The 22,580-nt window shown below is 41.1% G+C and overlaps 1 protein-coding gene across 50 annotated transcripts in view; it reads left to right on the top strand.

The window, feature by feature from the left end:
• The window catches only part of RIMS1 (regulating synaptic membrane exocytosis 1), a 319,116-nt gene extending 302,986 nt beyond the window's left edge, over positions 1-16,130 (top strand). For 49 of the 50 annotated variants that reach the window (XM_051615426.1, XM_051615425.1, XM_051615461.1 and 46 more), the window contains 5 exons: positions 4,481-4,622; positions 10,270-10,382; positions 12,244-12,345; positions 13,412-13,551; positions 13,903-16,130. In XM_051615426.1, the coding sequence (XP_051471386.1) occupies positions 4,481-4,622; positions 10,270-10,382; positions 12,244-12,345; positions 13,412-13,551; positions 13,903-14,121 (716 nt within the window). In that variant the 3' untranslated portion in view covers positions 14,122-16,130. Of the gene's footprint in view, positions 1-4,480; positions 4,623-10,269; positions 10,383-12,243; positions 12,346-13,411; positions 13,552-13,902 lie in introns of those variants that run through there. The other variant, XM_051615454.1, reaches the window with a different exon arrangement.
• Positions 16,131-22,580: the final 6,450 nt, after the last annotated feature.

Here is a 22,580-nt window from a genome sequence, read left to right as displayed (position 1 = left end):
CCTGTTACCTAATTCACCAAGGCTGTGTTCTTACCTATTCTTATATGTCCCTTAGCCTTGTCCCAGGGCATGTAATACTCATCTTGGCATCACAGATAAAAGCTTTACTCCAGCCGGCCATGATGCAGCCCCTCCAGTTATTTCAGACTTACTCCACTGCAACAAGAGCAAAATGTAGTAATTGCCTCCAGGCACTACATGGAGCCCAGAGAAGAAGCCAGACCAATTGTGATGCCATGTGCTAAGGGAATTTGTGGTGGATAAGAGCTATTTTGGGCCCTTTGTCCTGGCATTGTAGTATTCTCTGGATTGGATGCCCTTAACAAGGTAAAACTAGCCTTGAGGTATCTTTAGTAGGCACCTTAATTCTATAAATCCTATCACTGACCCTTACTCAATGTAATTCTGTTGTCAATAGCATTTTGCTCCAGGCTGCTGTGCTTGGATGGGATTAGGAAAAACAGAAATTGAGATGCATCAGTTGCATCGATATTTTGTGCAAATGTAGGTGAATACATTAACAAGCTTGCTTAGATTAGTTAGATCAGGATCTCCCATTCATTTACTTTTGTCTGAGAAAACCAAAAGCAGAGACAAGTTTCTTGTCAAACCAGAAGGGAATCACTATAGGTTGTATTTATAATAGCTAGACTGAAATAGCACACTGCACACACTCAGGCTGTTGCAGCTGGGGTGCTACAACAAGGCTGTGGATGGACTGCAGAATGCTCACAGGCTGGGTATATTTTGTAGCCACAGATGGCTGCTTTATGTTCCTCTTGCATCAGTACTAAATCTGAAAAAATGTCCATCACAATTGCTCTGCAGTAGTTTTTCTCTAGCTTGTACCTGTTAAACTGTGTGTGTAGATGCAGTGTATGCACACCAATCTACATACCTGCACACAGAAAGCCTTATACAACTGACACAGCAGACAGAAGCATACAGACTATTTTGGAGTAAATTTTGCCCCTAAATGGTATTGAGTATAGAGACAGTTTATCTTCAGTCTGCACGATGAATGTAGTGTAATTTACACAGTGTAGGCAAATAGCTGTAACATATTACAAAATTTAATTGTACATATCAAACTAATAAAAATCAAGAGCATTCTCCAATAGATAGTCAGACAAGAGCAGAAAATTTTCTCAATAGATCATAGCATAGATATTGAACTTAAATATTTTATGAACTTACACTGTTCATATAAAGACAGCATTACAAAGATCTGTGCAGACCTGCTAGATTAGAAGTAATACAAGATGAAGATGAAAGTTTAAAAAACCCTTTGTTATCAAGAGCAGCAGGAACACTGGTAGCTCTTTGGATCCCGTATTGCCTTGTGCAGTCTAGACAGGACTGGAAGTTACCCCCCAGCATGACTTCATGTTACCTAGGCACCTCTAGAAATAGCAGCAGTTCCCAACTCAGCTGTATGCTCACCACTTCCCTCCCTGGCAGCTCAGGGTGTTGCTGAGCAGTTTATGGGAGTACATAAGTGGTTCTCATTAGGTTTTGTGCTGTACGTGGAGAGAAAAAACATTATGTGCATGACTGACCAAGGTGAAAACTTCCAAAACCTGCACAATGTCTGCTTCAGTTCTTAGTCATGGGCAAAAGCAATTCCCTTTATGCCATAAAACTTGATGTATTTTACCATTCTATCTTGGGTTACTTTTACGTTATATTTCTGATTGTAATGAAAAATATTAAGACTGAGGTTATAAAATGAAATATGCAGGAGGACTCTAGTTTTCGCGGGAAACGTGGATATTAGTAGCAGGTATAAGAAGAAACGAAAGTGGGTTTTTTTTGATGTTAAACTTGAAAAACAATGTTGACCAAAAAAACCGTGGAATTCATCACAGTAAAATAGAGAGTGGTGGCTGGAAAAGTATTTGGAAAAAGACAATCTGGTAGTTGCAGCACAGTGAGACAAGGTTATAGACTTGCTTATGGCCAGGCATAAGAATACTTACTTCATGGTTTGTGCATTTAAAATCTGTGGAGCAAAGAACTGCATCCAAGCAGCAACATAGATGTTATCCATGGCAATACAAAATAACTTTTAAAAAAAAAACACAAAACACTTGCATTTTCAATCTCTACAGTGACTCAAAGCTAAAATACTAATTTCTGTAATTTAGTCAATGGATAGTGATTATTTCTAGAAATATGTTCTTCATTATGCTTTCCCAACAGCCTGGCTCTCATTCCTAAGTTTCAGCATACACCATGTTGCCCAGGTGGTCCACAGCAACCTTCACTTTCCCAGTTTGGGCCAAGGTCATTATGATCTTGTAGCTGCCTTTAGTGTCTCATGGCTCCTGTTTCCTGAGCCATGATTACTCACAGGCAACCCTGTTCAGGTGCCCACATTTCAGGTTCTTCCAGTCATGTTGCCTGATCTGGATGATCCAGAAAAGAATGCAGGGGGTAAACCACATGATCTCACCTGCTTTTTGGGAGCAGAGGCACTTACAGACAGGTCTCAGCAAGAGAGAAAGGCACAAAATAATGTGGGTGGCAAATCCATGGCTACTGAAAATGCAAGAGTCCTGCTTTGGCGCAGGGCTCTGCATGGGGGTTATACTAGCTAGCCTGTCCTTGGATTTATTTTTGATGCTCAGCTTTTCAGCATTGATAGGCTGGACACACCATCTGTTTTTAAGGATGAAGCTCAGGTCCAATATGTAGCTTTCAGTGTTCTACATGTGAGTCACTGAAGTTTCAGCAAATGCCTTCAACAGCCACCTGCACTAAGAGTGGAGCCTGGTCTGCCTGGTGTTCCTTGTCTAGCCTAGTCTATCTCATGTTCAGCAGCATGGAATAATGTGGTTTCAGCTGGGCAAGGACCAGGCATCTGGATGCGTTGCAGTTGCCCGCAGAAAAACCTCCAAGCTTTTGGCTTCAGAAGAGTGCAAAGGATCTGTGGAAGTAGCTGATTTCTTACTCTCAGAAGCATTTATTTCACTAATACTAGATGGCCACAGAAAAAGAGCCCTCAGCCCATCCAGAAGGCTTAAGAGGAAAGCCACAGCCCCTTTGGCTGTGTTGCTGTCTCTTCTCAGCCCAATCTATGAATTACTTCTTTTTTGCATTGCCCATGTTTGCTGTCTCTCTGCTCACTCCAGAGATGATGCTACTGTGATTCCTCCCTGCCTTCCACCAGCTGTTCTCCACAGCTCATTTAACCACCCTTAGCAATGAGCAGCTGTGTGGAAGCTACCAAAGCCACAAATTTTATGTGAAGAAAGGTAAGATTTGTCAGCTTTAAACATCAATGATGTCCATAAGAAACAGAAAAGTGAAATTTTTTTCAGAGCAATTCAGTCTCCAAAGCAGGTGGAACTGGAAGAAGCGTCACTTTTTCAGATGCTCCCTTGAGAAGACTGTGAAAAGGAAGCAACAACTTCACAGACAGTAGATGAAGGAGCACTGAAATGAAGGCAAATGCAGGAGAATGTTTTTTGCATACAGTTACGTGAGGCATCAAATCTACTACTTCCTGAGAGAGAGTAATGTTCCCCATTGAATGATGGGGTGAACTAAATGAAAACACTGAGTTTGAAGTGAACGCGCACTGCTGCATCACATAGAGAATTTGGTGGAAGGATTTCAGTTTAAGTTTTTTGTGAACTAGTATCATCATTTGGAAGCGTCATTTCTGCCATGCAACAGCAGAATTCATTGTAGATTGGCCATTGCACCTTCAGCTCAGAACCACTCCTCTAAAGGACTGGAAGCTCTCCTTGCTCAAGGGTAACAAGAAACCTTTCAGGTCAAACTCAAATTGCATTTTAAAGAATGTGTGATGGAAGCTTTTCCAAACGGATCAAGTTCTTAAACAATTTCACAAGATTTACATTACTCTCTAGTGTTCAGTAGCAAGCCTAGACTCCATGAAGTCTATCATCTTCCACATGGATTCTCCATAGAGTTAATTCTACTTGGGAAGTGCTAAGATCAGAAGTTACGTAAAGCTTATTGTTTACTTTGAAGAATTTCTGTGGTGAAAAGTTGGATTTTGCTGGGTAAAAAAATTTAATTTTTTTTATATTAAATATTTTACTGCTTAACATTTTTCTGTCTAATGCTTGAAAGTTTTTTTTCCCCCCGTTTTGTTTCTGTGAGAGTTCTAACTTCTTTTGTAGGCACCCAATATGGTGGCTAGAGACACCTTACCAAGTATATGGTTAGCAGGTACTATTGCCTACACTCCAACTGTGTAAAGGTCATTAATAAGACACGTAATTTTTAACAGTTTTCCCTAACAAGTATCTTCTGGTTGCAGCCCTTTGAAAGAGAAGCCACCATGAGTTTGCAACAGAAGAGAGATTCTTTCTTTGATCAGAAGAGTCTTTTTTTATTATTAAATAGTAAAGCTCGTGTCAGATCACTGTTGTTGGGGGGAAACTGCAAGGAAAGGCTTTGCTCTAAGTTGTCATTTTAACTATTGCTTCTTTTTCTCTGCTTTCAGAGGCTGGCAGCAAGAAGCTAAAGAGCACGATACAAAGAAGCACAGAGACAGGAATGGCAGCTGAGATGAGGAGTCGCATGGTTCGACAGCCAAGTCGGGAATCCACTGATGGCAGCATGAATAGTTATAGCTCCGAGGGCAAGTAAGTGGCATTAAAAGCATCAATCATGTAGGAGAAGCTGTAAGAAAACTTTGGATGTGAACAAAGGTCCCAGCTCTGGCTGAAGGGGATAGCTCTGTGTTCAGACTATTTTAGGGCACATAACACAAATTTCTTGAAAATTGAAACTGGGAGAGGATTTCACATTTTCTCTGTCATCCAGTGAGGCATTTTATTAACCAAAAGCTAAATTCAGAGCACATTAATCAAAACAAAACATAGGGGTGCTTTCCCTTTGACTTATGTGTGGATTGACTCAGAGTTAAACTTCAGATGTTGTATGTGAATCCCTGTGATGTGAAGCCCTGTTCAGGAATACTGTATACAAAGAAAGTTTAGTTTGGAGTTGATCCAGTTCTCTCACTGAGAATTATAAACCCCGAGTCCAGCTGCCCCATCAGCTGAAATCAGGCAGACAACTGTGGGGAATGGGGCAGCTGTTTTCATTCACTGCTGAGTGACTCAGGATGTAGGAAAGGAGAACAAAGGCAGGTCTGACAAGACAGTGTGCATGAATACTCCAGCTTCCTCACAGCTGTCACTGGGACTCTGATGCGTGTGCCAAGGCACAGTGGTCATTAGGGAATTCTTAGAAGATGCCTCCCTGCAAAAGGGGAAACCAGGGGCATGCAAATCCACCCTGTAGACCTGAAAAAAAATGACAGTGACTTCTTTGGATTCATCCTTTTATATGGTTACCATGTTACTGCAGTTGTTACTGCACGCTATATAAGGCACAAAGAGCTAGGGGCAGCTATGGTGCTGGCAAGGAGCTGTGTAGAAGTGCAGTTTTTCCAGCATCAGATGATCTCATCACCTTCAGTTTTTTACAATGAGGCTGGTGAGACACTGGAACAGGTTTGCCAGAGAAGTTGTGGGTCCCCCACCATTGGAAGTGTTCAGGGTCAGGTTGGAGAGGAATTTGAGCAACCTGGTCTAGTGAAAGATGTGCCTACCCATGCAGGGGGTTTAGAACTAGATGATCTTCAAGGTCCCTTCCATGACGTGAGAACTGGCCTCTGAGAAAGGCAATGAAGAGAGCAAGGTATATGGAGTTCTTGCTTCTTCTTGGGACATAATGCAGGCTGCGTGTGCATAGTGGGACTTAGTTTGAAAATTAGCCTTTAGAAATAGGTCTAATTTCAAGGTGAGGTGAGCTATCATAAACCCGTTGTGACACTATCTGCATCTTATGTCTTGTTTCTGCCTCCTTAGCTCTGGTGCCTACTTCCCATCTCTTGCTTCTCCAGCATCAATTCTGCCTCTGACAGGTCTCCTCACCTCTGTCAACACTCATACAATAAATTTTTTCACATCTGATCACATTTGCTTGCTTTTCTGCTTTTTTGTCTTAGCTCCCTAACTTTTCACTATGTTTTGGCCCAGACTTTTGGTTTGAAAGCATTACCAGACTGGTCAGTCTTACCTCCATCCCTGGAAAGTGATGGAGCAACTTATTCTTGACACTGTCTCTAGGCATATCAAGGATGAGTGGGTCATTAAGAGCAATCAACATAGTTTTACCAAGGGGAAGTCATGTTTGACCAACCTTGAAGCCTTCTGTGAGGAAGTAACTAGGTGGATAGATGATGGGAGGGCAGTAGATGTGGCTTATCTTGATTTCAGTAAGGCATTTGACACTGTCTCCCACAGCATCCTTGTAGATAAGCTGAGGAAGTGTGGTCTTGATGATCAGGTGGTGAGGTGGATCATGAACTGGTTGAAAGGAAGAAGTCAGAGAGTTGTGGTCAGTGGGACAGAATCTAGTTGGAGGTCTGTGACTAGTGGAGTCCCTCAGGGGTCAGTACTGGGACTGGTGCTGTTCAGTGTTTTCATCAACAACCTGAGTGAGGGAACAGAGTGTGCTCTCAGGAAGTTTGCTGATGACACTAAACTGGGAGGAGTGGCTGACACACCAGAAGGCTGTGCTGCCATTCAGAGAGACCTGGACAGGATGGAGAGTTGGGCGGGGAGAAACTTGATGAAATTCAACAAGGGCAAGTGTAGAGTCTTGCATCTGGGGAAGAACAACCCCATGTCCCAGTACAGGTTGGAGGCTGACCTGCTGGAGAGTAGTGTAGGAGAAAGGGACCTGGGGGTCCTGGGGGACCAGGAGGATGACCATGAGCCAGCAATGTGCCCTTGTGGCCAAGAAGGCCAATGGCATCCTGGGGTACATTAGAAAGGATGTGGTTAGTAGGTCAAAGGAGGTTCTCCTCCCCCTCTATCCTGCCTTGGTGAGGCTGCATCTGGAATATTGTGTCCAGTTCTGGGCCCCTCAGTTCAAGAGGACAAGAAACTGCTTGAAGGAGTCCAGCGCAGAGCCACAAAGATGATTAAGGGAGTGGACCATCTCCCTTATGAGGAAAGGCTGAGGGAGGAGGAGACTAAGGGCTGACCTCATCAATGTTTACAAATATGTAAAGGGCGAGTGTCAAGAGGATGGAGCCAGGCTTTTTTCAGTGATGTCCAGTGATAGGACAAGGGGCAGTGGGTGCAAACTGGAACACAGGAGGTTCCATGTAAATATCAGAAAAAAACTTCTTTACTGTGAGAGTGACAGAGCACTGGAACAGGCTGCCCAGAGAGGTTGTGGAGTCTCCTTCACTGGAGACATTCAAAACCCGCCTGGACACGTTCCTGTGTGATGTGCTCTAGATGACCCTGTTCTGGCAGGGGGGTTGGACTAGATGATCTTTCCAGGTCCTGTCCAAACCCTAAGATTCTGTGATTCTGGTTGATTCCTGATCCTCAGCATACCTCAACTTCATCTCCTGACTCCAAACCCACTTCACACTTAGCCTTAGCCTTAAACATGGGCCCTAATCTCCAATCCCTGGCAAGAGTAAAGAAACAGAAGCCAGTGAAGTGAGAACAACACCAATATCTAACAGTGACTCTGAAAAGAAGCCCAGGAGAATGAGCCAAAGGAGGCAGATAGATAAGGAAACTCAGGTGAAATAGTTAAATATATTCTGCTGCAATGAAGGAAGAGAAACGTTCTTCAAACAGGACACAATGTAATTGGTGAAAGGGATACTAGAGGGCTCTGTTCAGTGTGATGCTGTAATTTGTGGCTTGGAAAACTACTCTGAAGTCTTCTGTTTTTCTATGATTCTGTGATTTAGCTATCAATCAAATTGTCAGATGTTCTGCAGACTTGCTTGAATTTGATAGAATAGTGTTAGTTTACAGCAGCTCTGAGTTTCACAGTGAATGAAAGATGGTAAATGCAGAGGTTCTTGTAAGAAAGATAACCAATGAAACAGTTTTCTACTTTCAATCACTTCCCATACATGCATCACTGGCTTATTTGTAGAACATAAGTTGGACACAACTGCAGGGTGGAGGGAAAGCCACACACCTCCACCCCATGATCAGGGGTACATGCATCATGTCAGCTGATCCTTCTGGGCCTTTTTTTAACATTAGAAATGTCACCTTTAACTTCAGATGTATTTCTAGTGTGAGCCTGAATCAGTTTTTGGTAGCACCTTGGATTCAGAGTATCAAAACTGTTTGCTAAGCTTTTCCTGTCTCTTTTGAGATTCCCGTAAAAATCAGTGCACGCTTGACTTTGGTTGCTTGAGTAGTGTTTTGTTTGCAGTTCACTTTTGACATTATCATAGGTGGGTGATGATGACAATTAGGAAATGCACATATTAAGTTTGCATAGGCTACTTTTCCTTCCTTGTGTGTGCATATATTATGATACTGAACTTCCAAGATCTCATAGTTTGTTGATAGTACTGTGCATTTTGTAAGACCAATCAGATATGTAGCTCAGCTGAGAAGGCAGATTCCTACAGTAGGTACCCCAAGAACCCCATTATGTTCTTCTACTTGACTTGTAACTCAGTTCTAATTAGAATTCATACACAATAAGATGAATGTGTACTTCACAACCTTCATTATTATGTGTACAGCTAGGGGTGTCTGAAAAGAGAGAATGCTCTCAGATTTTCTCTCTAGCTGTTTCAAAGTTTTAAGTTGGTCCGTAGCATAATGAAACCCTTTTTAGGGAAAAAAGCCAAGGAAACAAGCAAGAAACTTTTCATAGCAGGGGCAAGACACTACTTTACAGCTAGTGCCACTGGGGAAGCAAGCAGATTGTGAGTCTTGTCAGTAAGGGTGGGCTTGGAGCTGCATCTGATTATTAGGTGAATGTTATAACTGGTGGGCTGATGATTGAACTGGAGACCTTGAAGTTCCTTTTTTCCTCCATCTGAATAAACCTTCTTAAAAAAAAAAAAAAAAAAAATTTCTTAAAACTAAACTTCTGTGAAAAACTTGCTTTTTGGTAAATCAGACTTTTCTAATAAAAAGCACTGTGCTGATATTTTCAGGATAGCTTTAATTGCAGCAGCCTCTACTTTAATGCAGACATAGTAGGAGCAATTACACTTGAAGAGAGGAATAGACTTTTTCTATCCAGCTAACTGGAGTTTACAAAGAGTTTTCAGTGTGAATGGAATGACCAGAGTACATAAGCCTGAACTTTGGAAATCAAAGCCTTTCACTCTAAAGGTTTTTATTAGGAAGTTTTGTTATTATTTTCTCCAGAGTAATAGGGAGCTTCCTTTGAGGGAGAAGCAGGTACAGCATGGTTGGTGGCCTGCTGGGTAGGATTCATTCAATGTCTGCTATTCTGTTCCTCATATTTGAGATGAAGAAATCAAAGCTGAGTCTTCCCACCATGGATCCTTCTTTTTCTCCTTTTTTTCTTTCTTTTTGTGGGTTTGGTTTGGTTTTATTGTGGCAAATTTTGTTTGCTTGCTTTTGTTTGTTTGAGGCTTGTTTTGTTTTTTCTTTTGTTACTGTTTGGAGTCTGTATATCTATTGAAAATAAAGTGGAGATTCTGGAATACAAGAAATAAGCTTGGAAAAGCACATATCACAGAATAATAGAATGGTTTGGGTTGGAAGGACCTTTAAAGGTCATTTAGTCCAATGCCCCTGTAGTGAGCAGGAACAACTTCAACTAGATCAGGTTGGTCAGAGCCCCATCCAGCCTGACCTTGAATGTTTCCATATATTCTGTGCCAACATATTACAGTTCAATTTTTGTCCTGAAAGAGGGCTGGGTACCAACTGTATATCCAGGCTACCAGAATATTTTGGCTAGGCATCTAATCAACACTAATATAACGAGTTTACTGCTTCATTAAACAGCTGCAGCAATCAGATTACTTTAGTGTATACACCTGTTTTCCCTCTCGGTTCTAACGGATGTGGATGGGGTTTGGATGTATGTCTAGATATAAAACAGTATTACAAGGTAAATCAAGCATTCAGGAATGGAGAATGATAGGCTATTAAATTTCTTGAGGCTTTTTATGTTTTCTCATGCAAGGTCACTCATATTTTGTTCACCTGTCAGGCTTTTCACTGTTCCTGGAGAATTCCTTAGCAGAAACAGTTTTATGGACTACTTTGAGTCCATCTGCAGAATTTCACTGCACTTCTTTGGGGCCTGTGGGAGGCAGCTCATTCCTGATGCTGCAGAACAATTTGTGGTGGCACATCCTGAGTTGCTTCCCTTGTATCAGTAGCACTGTTGAGGTAAATACTGTAGGACAAGAGAAATTAGTCCTGGTTTTATGCTTAACTAGCTTTTCTTTTGCTGCAGCTTAATCTTTCCCGGAGTACGGCTGGGCGCTGACAGTCAGTTTAGTGATTTCCTCGATGGACTTGGGCCTGCACAGTTGGTAGGCCGACAAACGCTAGCAACCCCTGCCATGGGTAAGAATAAATGTTCTCCTCTGTTAAATTAATAATAAGCCAGTTAACTAACACACACACTGCCAGGCTATATCACCAAAAAGAGTTCTACAAACTGGCTTCCTTCACTGTAAGCATGAAGGTCCTCTATGCAGTCGCTGGTATTCCTCACAAGCCAGCATTCAGAATGGGGTGAGAAACAGTATTTGTTCCCTAGTGAGGTGCCTGCTTGTCTAATTTGCATTTTGAAGACAGGAGTTACACTTCACAGTGAAAACTGTTGTGGCTTCTTCAGTTGTAGCTCACTGCAAAATCTCAGCTGCTCAGAGTTGATACTTACTTGATGTGACAGTCAACTTCTGGTAACCTCTGCACTTGTTCAAGCTTAGTTCATCTGACTCCAGAATGTGAAACTTCTGCCCACATTTGCAATGCCCAATAATCAGTTGCTGATAAAGCCAGTGTTTGTCACGAAAGAGACAAAATCCTTTTCTACTGCAGCTGCCTCAGGCTTTCTGTGATGGTCTCTGTGTTCCAGCCCACTCTGCATTTCCCTATAGTAGCATTATTTCTCTCCTGGTTGTGACTAGGAGTGTGAGTGTGTAAGGTGTGCAGCCGTGCAGTACTGCATATGTATCTTTGGGCTGTACTGTGTAAGTATCTTTGGAAAGATTTGGTTTGTGGGTTTTTTTGCTTATATATGAGAAATTTTTAGACATGCAAAGTGCGAAGTTCTTGATCCACTATTTTAGTCATACTTCTGCTGGAAATTATAAATGGCTAATGCTTCAGTACAGCTGTCTTGGGAGAATCAGCTTCTGGAAGGGCTACTGAGCCACTTCTGAAAAAGGAGAGAGAAAAAGAAAGAAAACTTGCAGAAGAGAGTGCTCTCCTACTCACAGGCAGAAGGAGACAGAAACTTGAGCATGCTTTGAGTACCCCCCTAAGGCAAGGGTTGCTGTGTGAATCCAGCTACTAATGCATTGAAAGACACCAAATTTCCCAAAGTCCTATTTTTTATTATTATTATCAAAGAGAAGATATTTTTTAGATTATTTGCCTAATAAAAAACTAAGTGGGTCTATCAGTATGAATATAAGGGTTTAAATTTCTTCCATCACTATATTTTAATCTTGTTTTCTGACTAAAATTTTTACTGTAAATTACTTCAGAAAAATGTTTATTTTCACTTCCTATAATTGCTTTATTTACTAAAGGCTCAAGTTTTGGCCCCCCAAAAAATCACTCATTCATGCTTTATAACAATTTGCAGAAGACCTTCTACGTGGTCTCCTTTCACTAGTGGTTTGCTGAAAATGTTTGTATTATCACTCCCCCTTCTGGTTCCTTGTCGTATGTTTTATTTTAGACATGCAATACGGAGATGTACTCTTAAAAAGCCTTGTTGGAATTTTCCTGTGAGCTATTTTTAGTGCAACACAGACCTCTGTTTCTTCAAGCAAAGTCTAATTGATAAAAAAATCTTGCCTGTCACACCTCAAGTACCAATTTATAAACACTGCTCTAATATACTGCTGGACATGCATGTGAAAACCTCATGCCCGGTTTATTTCAAAATTCTGTCTTTCTAAATCTGGACCCCCAGTTCTGTAGTTCTGGACTATCTATTCTTTAGTGTGTTTTTTTAGAGAATGGAGTTTACATGTCAAATGTATCATGGTGTCATGTTTCATGGAGATATGTATAGTTCATTTATTTGCACAGTCATTACGTAGCTGCACGTCATACTGTGCATTTGTTATTCAAAGTGGCCTGTCAGATTTCTAACCAGCTGATTCCATTTCTGTTTCTCAGTCTTCAAGCCTGTCACCCATGCTGTACTGCCTCTCTAAACTGTGGGCTTCTTTCTTCTCCCTCTCAGGTGACATACAGATTGGAATGGTGGATAAAAAGGGCCAGTTGGAAGTAGAAGTTATTAGAGCCCGTGGCCTCACGCAAAAACCTGGCTCTAAATCTACCCCAGGTAAGGAAAAAATAGACAATATATGAACAGAAAACAAGAATTTGAAATATGCTGGTGAGTTGGGGATTGAAGACTTTTTGAGCTCCTTGTTAGCTTTAACTAGATTTGCATTTGTTTAGTTTGCTTTGCAACAAGGAATGTATGCATGGATATATCCTTGCTACTGATGTCCACTTCTTACCATCTTTCATCTGCTTTGCATGCCGGCTTTCAAGGAATGATTTTCAGCAACTCAACATCTGTTCTGGAAGGAATATTTACAGGAGTATTTCTGCATATCTTAGCCAAGTCATATAATCTCAGAGGGGCTTTGCTGATACAGGGGAAGTCCTTTGTGTTTGTTCCACATTAAAATTAGGTGGAGAACAGTTGAAAGTGCTTTAAACAAACTGCTTAACGGACCCAGATGCCGTGGTCTTCTGTATTCAACAGTGAGTGCCTCACAACAGCAGGTTATACTAGCGCCAGTGTCAATAATTGGTATAATGAGTTATTTAATATTGTATCATTTTATAAGGACATATTTGGAAGTTCTGGTTATTTATAGAACTCCACCACAACCACCATAACAACTGAAACAGTTGTTTCAGATAACATTTTGCCAAAATGGTACTTTACAACCTCCTTAGGACCTGAAGATGAAAGAGCAATTAATGTCTGTGTTATCTCAGTGACTTAGTTTTAAATATTCCTTTCAATGAAATAGAAAAGTCTTTTGTTTTGAAATATCTCTAACCCCTAAATGTACGTAGAGACTCCAGAGCAGCTATCAGTGACAGTTAATTCCTGGCAAAGGGAAGTATTTTTAGAACAGCAGACATGAAACAGAATTGTTGTTAATAACATCTTAGATAATTAAATTCAAGGTTTATAAAAATCAAATGGATTTCTTATGGGCTTTGTCATTTATTTTATCAATACAATTATATTCAGATTGTGCAATGAAGACAGTATGTGTCATTTTCTTTCCACTCAACTCCCTTTTAAGGCATTTGCCCTCCAGCTCAGATGAAAAATGTAGAAGTTTTTAAGTCCAAACATAAAATTAACAATGTTCTGTTTGCAGCTCCATATGTCAAAGTGTATTTATTGGAAAATGGAGCATGTATAGCTAAGAAGAAGACAAGAATTGCACGGAAGACCCTTGATCCTTTGTACCAACAGACACTGGTTTTTGATGAAAGTCCACAGGGTAAAGTCCTTCAGGTTAGTTGCTTCTTAATCCCATTTCGGGCTATCATTTGGAGAAGCTCTTGCATGTTTACTTAAGTTAAAGCAATATGTGTAAACCCATTCCAATTCGCTAAGCATTTTATTTTATAACCTGCAAACACATCCTTGGGGCTTGTGATTTCAGACCTGTGAAATGTCTGGCTGAATTAAACATTTTTCTTTTGTTGACTCTTACTCCTGTCCTGCCATTAGGTTTTTCCTCAAGAGGGAACAGTCTTTCACCCTGAAAAATAACATTTCCCTGATGTTACACATAATAGCCTGGGTGAACAGATAAACATGGGTTTGAGGACAATACTGAATCTGTATTTCATGTTCCTCCAGGTAATAGTTTGGGGAGACTATGGCCGAATGGACCACAAATGCTTCATGGGAGTTGCCCAAATCCTTCTGGAGGAACTGGATCTGTCCAGTGTGGTAATAGGCTGGTATAAATTATTTCCACCTTCATCACTAGTGGATCCAACCTTGACTCCCCTGACACGCAGGGCTTCCCAGTCATCTCTGGAAAGTTCAACTGGGCCTCCCTGCATTAGATCATAGTAGCAGGTGCTGTCTTAATAAAAACATCACCCAGGATAATGATTGGAACCAGATATTCACAAGATCAACAAACAAACACTGTTGGAGAGAGACAATCACTTCTGTTTTTGCTTGTAGTAGTTACCCAGAAATATGTCTGTTTGTCAAGAGATGGCTTAAATTGACAGAACAAAGTTACATCACATATGGCCAGTCTATTAGAGGCTATCACCGATGCTTATAATGATTTAAAAAAAAATACTAAAAAAAAAAAGAGAGAGAGACACCTTTAGATTCGACCTAAGTCAAAGATGAGCCAAAAACTGGAAGCTCTCACTCTGTTAATAATGTTGTATTTTCCACATTTTGACAGAGCCTTCGAGCAGTGTTACCTTCCTGGTGTTTCAGCAGTTTTTTTGTACATGTCACTTCCACTAGGTTTTTTGCCATGTGATTCTGCTAGTTTTGTAGAAGTCCTCACAACACTGACAGAGACCCTTCCTTTCTTTTTCTAAACCAAACACAAAAGGGCTGAAGCATATCTCTGTAAGCATCGTTAAAGTGTTCAACAGCCACAGTTACAATTCCAGAAAGTTCAAATCGTTTCTCGGTTCTGGTACTTCCAAGTTTCTCACATGGGAACCCAAAACAAATGACCAATCCAAGTTATATTCTTAAAAATAAATAACCATCACAGTGCCACTTTTTCTTTGTAAAAAAGCAGATATGTTTGCGTTATATATAATAACTTTTATGTTTATGATGTTTTGCATGGAAGAATTTTGAAGAATTCTGCAACTTCTGCTGGGAACTGGTATAAAGCAGCTTTAGTCTTAATTTTGACATTGAATATGTTACTGGTAATGCAGTTTTCCTCCTAGAAATGGAGAGGAAATATTTACGTTTCTGTGTATAAATGTATATTTGACTTCCCAAATGTTGACCAGGAATGGATTGAGCATATGACACTTTCAGCTGTACCCAGGCTTCTCTGATGTGTGTCGCTTCAGATGCACCTGTCTGCCCTGGATAGAGCATGGTATGAGATTCAGTGTTTTCACTGGAAATTCCAGTTGAAATATTCTGCACTTACTAATGTTTTTATCAAATTTTAGTTTACATTTCTTTGAGATTGATGCAAGCACAAGGCTTGATTTTTTAACGCAAGATATCTTACTTTTTGGAGAAAAATAAGTCAAATTTCAATTTGCTTTTTATTCATTTGAGTTCTTCTTGGCCTTGAAATCCCCTTGTGATACTCTGTAAATGTGCAAAGACAACTGCAGATTCCTGCAGGTGCGTTGATATGTTTTCCCTCCTTTTACAGGCCATTCAATTTTGTGATCACACAAATACAGCAGCATGACTTGGAACTGTTCAAAGCTGCATGCACGTTTTGTAAAAAGAGATGAAAAAGGTTATTTAATAATGTATGTTAGTTCCACATAGGCCAGCTTGTATGTTGCATGTACTTGTACAGTTTGCTCGTAATTACTATACTGAAGTAAGAAATCTAAGCCATCCATTTTTCTTATAGACATTTTGCAGGTTTTAGCCAGGCTAGGTCTGTGAGTCTGGTGCTAAATGTCTATAGATGGACTTTATTTTTTACCCTATGAAAGACGTGATGTAGTACGGACCAAATTCCTTCTAATAACTATTTTGGTGTAGATTCCTACTGTGGGGCTGTAACACATGTAGAAACTGTATACACACTAGGTTTTAATTCATAGACATACTGCCTGCACCAAGTGAACTATTTATTATTACTCAACACATGGGAATTATTCTGCCCATCTTTCCATAGGGCGCAGATTGATTACTGCTCGACCTGCTGAGCAGGAAGAACTCAAGCATTGGTGCACTACTACTAGATCCTGTTCTGTCTTAGTGGCCAAAAAACCAACTAGTTATAATTCGATAGTATCTTTCTATTTTGACCACTTGTCTTAACACTCCCCTGTGCTTTTAAATGAACTTCCAACTCATGTTATGTAAACGTGTTTAATAAAACTTCCTTTTCATGTCCAGTGTAGTAGTTGTGCTCTCTGTATGTTCTGAGGTTCATTTGTGATTCTGCTCGCTGCAGGACTGTGTGAAATGTGTTAAGGAACAGTAAAATGATAAGTAATTTCTATGGTTCGTTTGATCGCTGTAATAGTGTATGTTGAAATCTGGAGCCACAAACTGAGGCCTGGTGAAAGTTGTGTTTGGTTGGCTTCCTTTTCATCAAGAAAGGAGCCAAATTGTGCTCTCATTCATTGAAGAAAGCAAATTTAAATGAAAAACCCAGTTTAGCCAAATTACAATCTGGTGACATCACATCAGCTTACTGGAGTTGAGTGATGCTGCATCCGCTTGCACGAGGTCAGCGGGGCGGTTTGTGTCAGAGCTGAGCACCGGCTCTCCTCTTGTGTGCTGAGCCCTTCAGATGTGACAACAACTGCTCTTTTGCAATTCTTTTCTAAACCCAGAAATACACCCTCGTATCACAAGGCCATTATGGACTATGCTTTATAGAGATTTACCTGAGAGCAGAATTTGGCATCACATTTTCTTAGAGATGCAAAGATGATGTACTTTCTTTGATTTTTAGTTTTCCATGTCCCACAGCTACCTGATCACAATTTTAAAACAACATAAAGACAATATTGCCTCACTTTGAACACTTCTGTTTATTACTTTATTTAACTGAATACATGGTTAAGCTACTGAAAAAATTATTAAAAATTAAACATGGTAAATCTCTGAACAAAAGGCATGTTATATTTCTGCTTCTGTGTGGTGAGAGTGATCTGTTTAAATACAGAATTTGTCATACTGTTGCAAAAAGCCCTCCATTTTATAAACCTCATGGTTTGAATGTTGTGTCCAATACTAGGATTATCTTTTCCTTTCTGATCCTGAGCAATAAATAAAGTTTAGCATTTCTGATCCCCTACTAGAGCACAGAAAATATAGCAGCAAAGAAACATTCTGAACTGTATAATTTATGGTGTTTCTGATGAACAGAGATCACATATGCAAAGTCTGCAGGAACGAAGTAATATACTGCTGGGACAGATAACTTGTGTGTTGATCTCCTTTCCTGGGACTGCTGCCTTTTAAAAACTCATTGCTGAATGCTGGAATTACAATACAGAGATAAATCAGCTTTTGGTTCCCTCCTGGTTTTCCCTTTGGAATGCAGTGCTGCCTTGCACGTCATATGTAGCGGAAGAGCAAAGATACTAAACTCATAATCCCAGTCATATAATCAGACAGTTATTTTCCTTGTGATGAGTAATGTTCTGAATTTTGTATTGAAATGCAAATTTCTTGTCCCTCTGTGGGCAGGGAAAAAGCTTCTGGCCTTGACCTTTGCATTAGAGAGACACTGAAATTGCTGTGAATGTGTAGGACAAACCAGGGCTTCATTATCTCATTCCTTCATAATCCCCAGAGAAATGATACATGCACTTTTGTTACCTGTTTTCACTAACAAGTGGTAGTCCCAAAAGTTGAATTCAGCCCGGGTATGCTATGCTATACATAAAATAACAGTTCAGAGTGGATCTTCAGTGGCTGTTCTGCATATGCCAAGATTTTACTTATAGCCTGTGACTTGTTCTCTATGAAGTTTGCTATTTCCTGTTCCCATGTAGTCAGTGCTCTACTGTCCACAGCCCATTTAACTCTAGAAAAAAAGAATTATGGGCATAAAAATATTTTTTTTGCCTTAATTTAAGAAAGTCATGGCAGGCAGCAATGTGGCTCTTTCTTTCAAGCCCCCATGTGCTCACCCCATGTTACCCTACTGTAATTCTGCAGATCCGGGATAAAGCAGTCTGCAAGAAAGCATATTGTTATTGAAAGATGTGGTTTCTCATCTCTGGTGATGAGTATTCTAGACATCTTGAGTGATTAAGAACTCCACTAACATCTATCAAGAGTAACAAGAGTCTCAGTACCTTACTCCCAACCCTGCCATTTTTTTCCAAGAGAAAAAAACCAACAAAACACAGAGGAATGTATTTTCTCAGTGTCTGCGTGGATGGTAATGTATGCTGGTAGTTAAATACCGGGCTTATGAAGGAGGTTGTGAGTGGCAGGCATTATCACTTATATCTAATATTCTTTCAAGCCTGGTGATCCAGATTTGTCCTACCTGAGGTGCCAGAGATGGGAGGGAAAGCTGCCTTCACTCCTTCGAGAGTCACACAGCTGCTGCTGATGTGGCTCCTGAATGCACTGCTTGGTGTTTAACAAAATAGCCCTTGGTTAGGTCCTTTCTAGTAGTTGGTGTGATTTTAAGCTATAGTTGTGCATCAGGACATAAAACCTTGGATGTTCTGCCTTATTGAGTCAAAGAGTCCAATGCTCAACACTAATAGTAACTGAGGGAATGGATAAAAAGCTGGCAGAATCTGTAGATACAATACAGTAATTTGGGTAAGGCAAGTATTATAAAGCTGTATTTATGTCTCAGCTAGTACAAGAAAGGCATCTCAAGAGCTGAGTCTTTTGGAGATTTCAGCTGTGGCTGCTAGAAGTGTGTTACCCAAGGGTTTCACAGAATGTCCCAGGTGGCCTTTGAAAAAATTACCTTCAGAAGGTGAAGAGCAACAGTTTGTTATAATAATGCTCCTTGGACAACTCAGAATTATTTGCTCTGATTGTCTCTAACATGTCTACAATTTCAGAGCCCTACTCTAAAATGCAGTTACAAATCAGTAGTGGTCCACTTAGTAAAAGCACTGGTTTCATAATGAAGGACTCTGTGATATCACCATCTGCATAGACTTTCACTATGTCTGCAACATTTCATTTAGTTGAAGAGTCTTTTTTCACATTTTTTTCATTCATATCAGAGGTATGTAGGCTTCTGGGTGACCCAGAGAACCCAGGCATCAATCTCTACACCTGGATTTTCTGATGAAGGGGTGTAATTCCCCATTTCAGACACATTGCAGAGATACAGGAAGAGCACAGTATAAATGTGGAAAAAGCAGTTGTTAGGTCCTCAGAGACTGAGATGCCATAAGATGATCCCATTTTTTTTGTGGCTCCCAAAGTCTTTTTTATACTGACAAGTATCAGGAAGCAATATCTTACATACTAAACCTTGTAATGACATTGTAGCTACAGACAAATAAATATTCCTGAGACACCAAGCAGGACACAGCCATCTCCTTCAGTTTATATCATCCCCTGTACAAAGAGTCTTTCATAGAAAATATGTCTCCTGTCCCAGTCTCATTCTTTTCCTGAAGTACAGGAACACTATCACCTCTGCATTTCCAGTACCACTTTGACTATAGTCACTGTTGTCTGGTCTGAACACAGGTCTCCACAGAAGAAAGCTGCCCATGTACATGCTACAGCACCAATTATAGAAGACTGAATGATCACATTTTGAATAAGCTCATAAAAGTGTCATCAAGACAATGCTAGATAGTTCAAAGAAATCTTATTATGCAGTTTAACCCAAAAAATTAAGATTTGCAAATCTTGTAAACACTGTAAAACAGAACTTCAATTAAATGTTACAGTGCGTTCTCAGAAAATAAAGCAGTTTTGAATCTGTATTTGCATATTGCAGAATCGGTGTCCACACGCAGCACAAACATGTCAGTATTACACTAGCACATGGGAACAAAAAAGGCCAATTACTACTTTCAGTACTGCAGAAGGTGAGGGATGGTCCAGGAGGAAAATGTTTTCTAAATATTTAGTTACTAAGCAAAGTCTGTTAAAAGCCAGGACCAGTGTTATCCTTGAACAGCTGTTAAAGCTGCAGCAAAAGGAACCAAGAGAGAGCCTAAGAACTTCACCCTCCAACTTTAGAAAGTGCCCTGTTTCTTCCAGTGTCAGAGACTGTGGCTACATGAGCAACTCTTGAGTACTCAAGAATTGCTAGGCAACTCCAAATAAAATAATGACAATTGCAATGAAAAGGCAGTGCTTCAAAGCCGTGTAGAAGACTGTCTTAGGATTGTGCAGGCCTGATAGTGCAGTTGTCCCTGGACCAGCAGGAGAACGAGAGTCTGGATTTGGAAGGAGTTCCCAGATGTCTCTCTCTTACTACAGGTTAGAAGGGCTGGACGTCTGTCTGCAGCCAGTGCTCCAGAGCTGCTGAGCACGAGTCAGCTTTTTCTAAGGGCACAGTTTGTATGTACAGTTTGGTAACTTTCCTCTTCAGAGAGGTCTGATACGGGCATTAAGTGTGAGCTTAACTTTAAGGGCATGTAAAAGTTATATTTAATTTTAAGCTGAAAAAACTATGCTGTGAAAGACAGATCTTGCATCAATCCTCACAAGGCATTGGCTAGGATGGTGGAGAAGCCTGGTGCTCTGTGATGGGTAAACCAGTGAGTCAGAAACAGAGGTCATGGCAGGCAGGGCATGCTTGGAAAGCACAGAGGGAGGCAAAGGAAGGAAATGGCACCTCTGTTTCCCTGAGGGGACAAAAGAGGCAGACCCCAGGAAAAAAACCTGAGGCATGACTGTCTTTTTGTCTGAAAGCTCCTAAAAAAAGAGTGGCCAACTCCTTCAGGCCTCACAGGTGGGAGTGCATTCCTCCCTGAAGGGTGAAAGTATTTCTCATTACTTCATTACTTAAGTATTGGAAACAGACTGGTCTGGTGGCAGCAGGGCTTGTCAAAAAGATACAATGCACTGTTTTCCTTTCTGACAGGTGACTCTTGAGGAGTTTACCAAGCGACAAAAAGTAAGTTGATGATACAAATAATCTTTTGAACTGCTCCATACGTAGTCTCAAAAGGCACATGAAGGCTGCAATTGCTGGGAATAGCCAGTATCAACAAGCTTCTCACAAGCAGCTACAGAGTTGCTTGTTTACCTCTTTTGCTTCTTTTTACCTGGTAGGGAAAAAACCCTAAGATTTGAGAGACAGCTGAAATACAGTATCTGCTCTCCTAGAAAATGTAAGAAACATTGTTTCTCTCCTCTCACCCTTCCCTTGGTCATTGCTCCTGCAAACTGGGAAGCAGAGTTTAGTGTAGTTTGATGCCTAGACTCAGCTCTCAGTTGCTTTGCTCCAGTGCTGCCAGCAGCTCACTGGATTCCCAGGCCTGTTGGTGGAAAAGAACAGTATTCCTAAACCATTCATGTTAAAATAAAATAAAATACCCAAAACAACAACAAAACCACACACCAGCGCTTAAGCCTTTTTCATTCATCATGTGCATGAAAAGATAGAGGGAAGAAATCTATCACACTTTCTTTTGTTGGAGAGCTTGAAACAGAATTAACAGTGACACCAGAAGTCACAGCTGTGCTACCTCTATAATCCTTCAGCTCTGCTATACATGCAGGCTTGTTAGATTTCTGTTACGCCATTCAAATACTCCCTAAAACAAATCCCAAAATATAAAGGAGGAGAAGGAGCTACGTTGCCATGGTAGTGAGCCACTCTTCAGGGATTAACCTTTTTCTCTGTTCTTTACATGGGTATCTCCCTCCACCACTAGTCTTAGCCTTGTTCTCCCATCACTCGTTTGCCTGATAAAAGCTCAGAGCTGTATCTGTTGTCTCCAGAGCATACCTGTTGGGTTTGATAACATTTACATTTCCTCAGAGAATGAGAGTGAAAGGAGGAAAGCAGAGGTCGGTTTTTTAATATGTCTGGGGCTGCTCTTGCATTTGTATGCGGCTGGTTTAAGACCATTGTTTTTTTTCCCCCTGCACCTGCATATCTCATACACGCTGCACATTTTTTACGAACTGGATTTGCTTCGTCTGCTCTGAAGAATGTGGGCATTTCACCACCGATTTCGATGACAGGGATCCCAAGGTGCTTCTCTGACAACTCATAACTGATACAGCACAGCGAGGCTCTTTTGGGTGACAACAAACCCCAAAGAAAGCAGGAGGCCAGCCAGCAACTCCAGCTGCACAGAGCACAGAGCCTGGTTTTCTCTGGAAGGAGGCGGCGATCCGAGCCGCAGCGGCTGGGGCCACAGCCACCTGTGGCACATCCAGCCCAGGCGCCGCATCCGTGACAGGCGGAGGTTGCCTGGCCTGTAGATGAGCCTCCTTTATTTTTGTTTTCCTGATGCATATGCCCTAAGAGACAAGACCAAAAGCTGCCATTTCTGGAAAGTTGCCCGCTGCAGATGAGAAGCCACGGCGCACAGGTTTGGGCTGTGTGACAGCTGAGGTGGCCCTGGAAGGCACCTGGCACAGCGCGGCGGTGCCGGGGGTGGCTCAGGGACGGCGAGATGGAAAACCTGCCTCTGTGGGCGACCGCGAGTCAGCCCGCCCTTGCCAATAACGCTATTTATTCAGATAAATAAATCTACTTAGGGACATTCATTTAGTGGAAAATACCTTGCTGCCTGCAAACAGCAGAAAGGGGGGAAAAAAAATAAAAATCTTTCACACACGTTATTCAGCTGAGCGAGCGCCCTGCGGAAAGGCAGCATGAGGCTGCTGCCTGGCCCGGGCCGCCGGTGCCTCATGGGGCCGGTGCCACACGG

The sequence above is a fragment of the Apus apus genome, chromosome 3 (assembly GCF_020740795.1).
Source record: "Apus apus isolate bApuApu2 chromosome 3, bApuApu2.pri.cur, whole genome shotgun sequence".
NCBI lineage: Eukaryota > Metazoa > Chordata > Aves > Apodiformes > Apodidae > Apus > Apus apus.
Note: the sequence above shows the minus strand (reverse complement) of the source record. Positions and strands in the feature narration are given on the sequence as shown.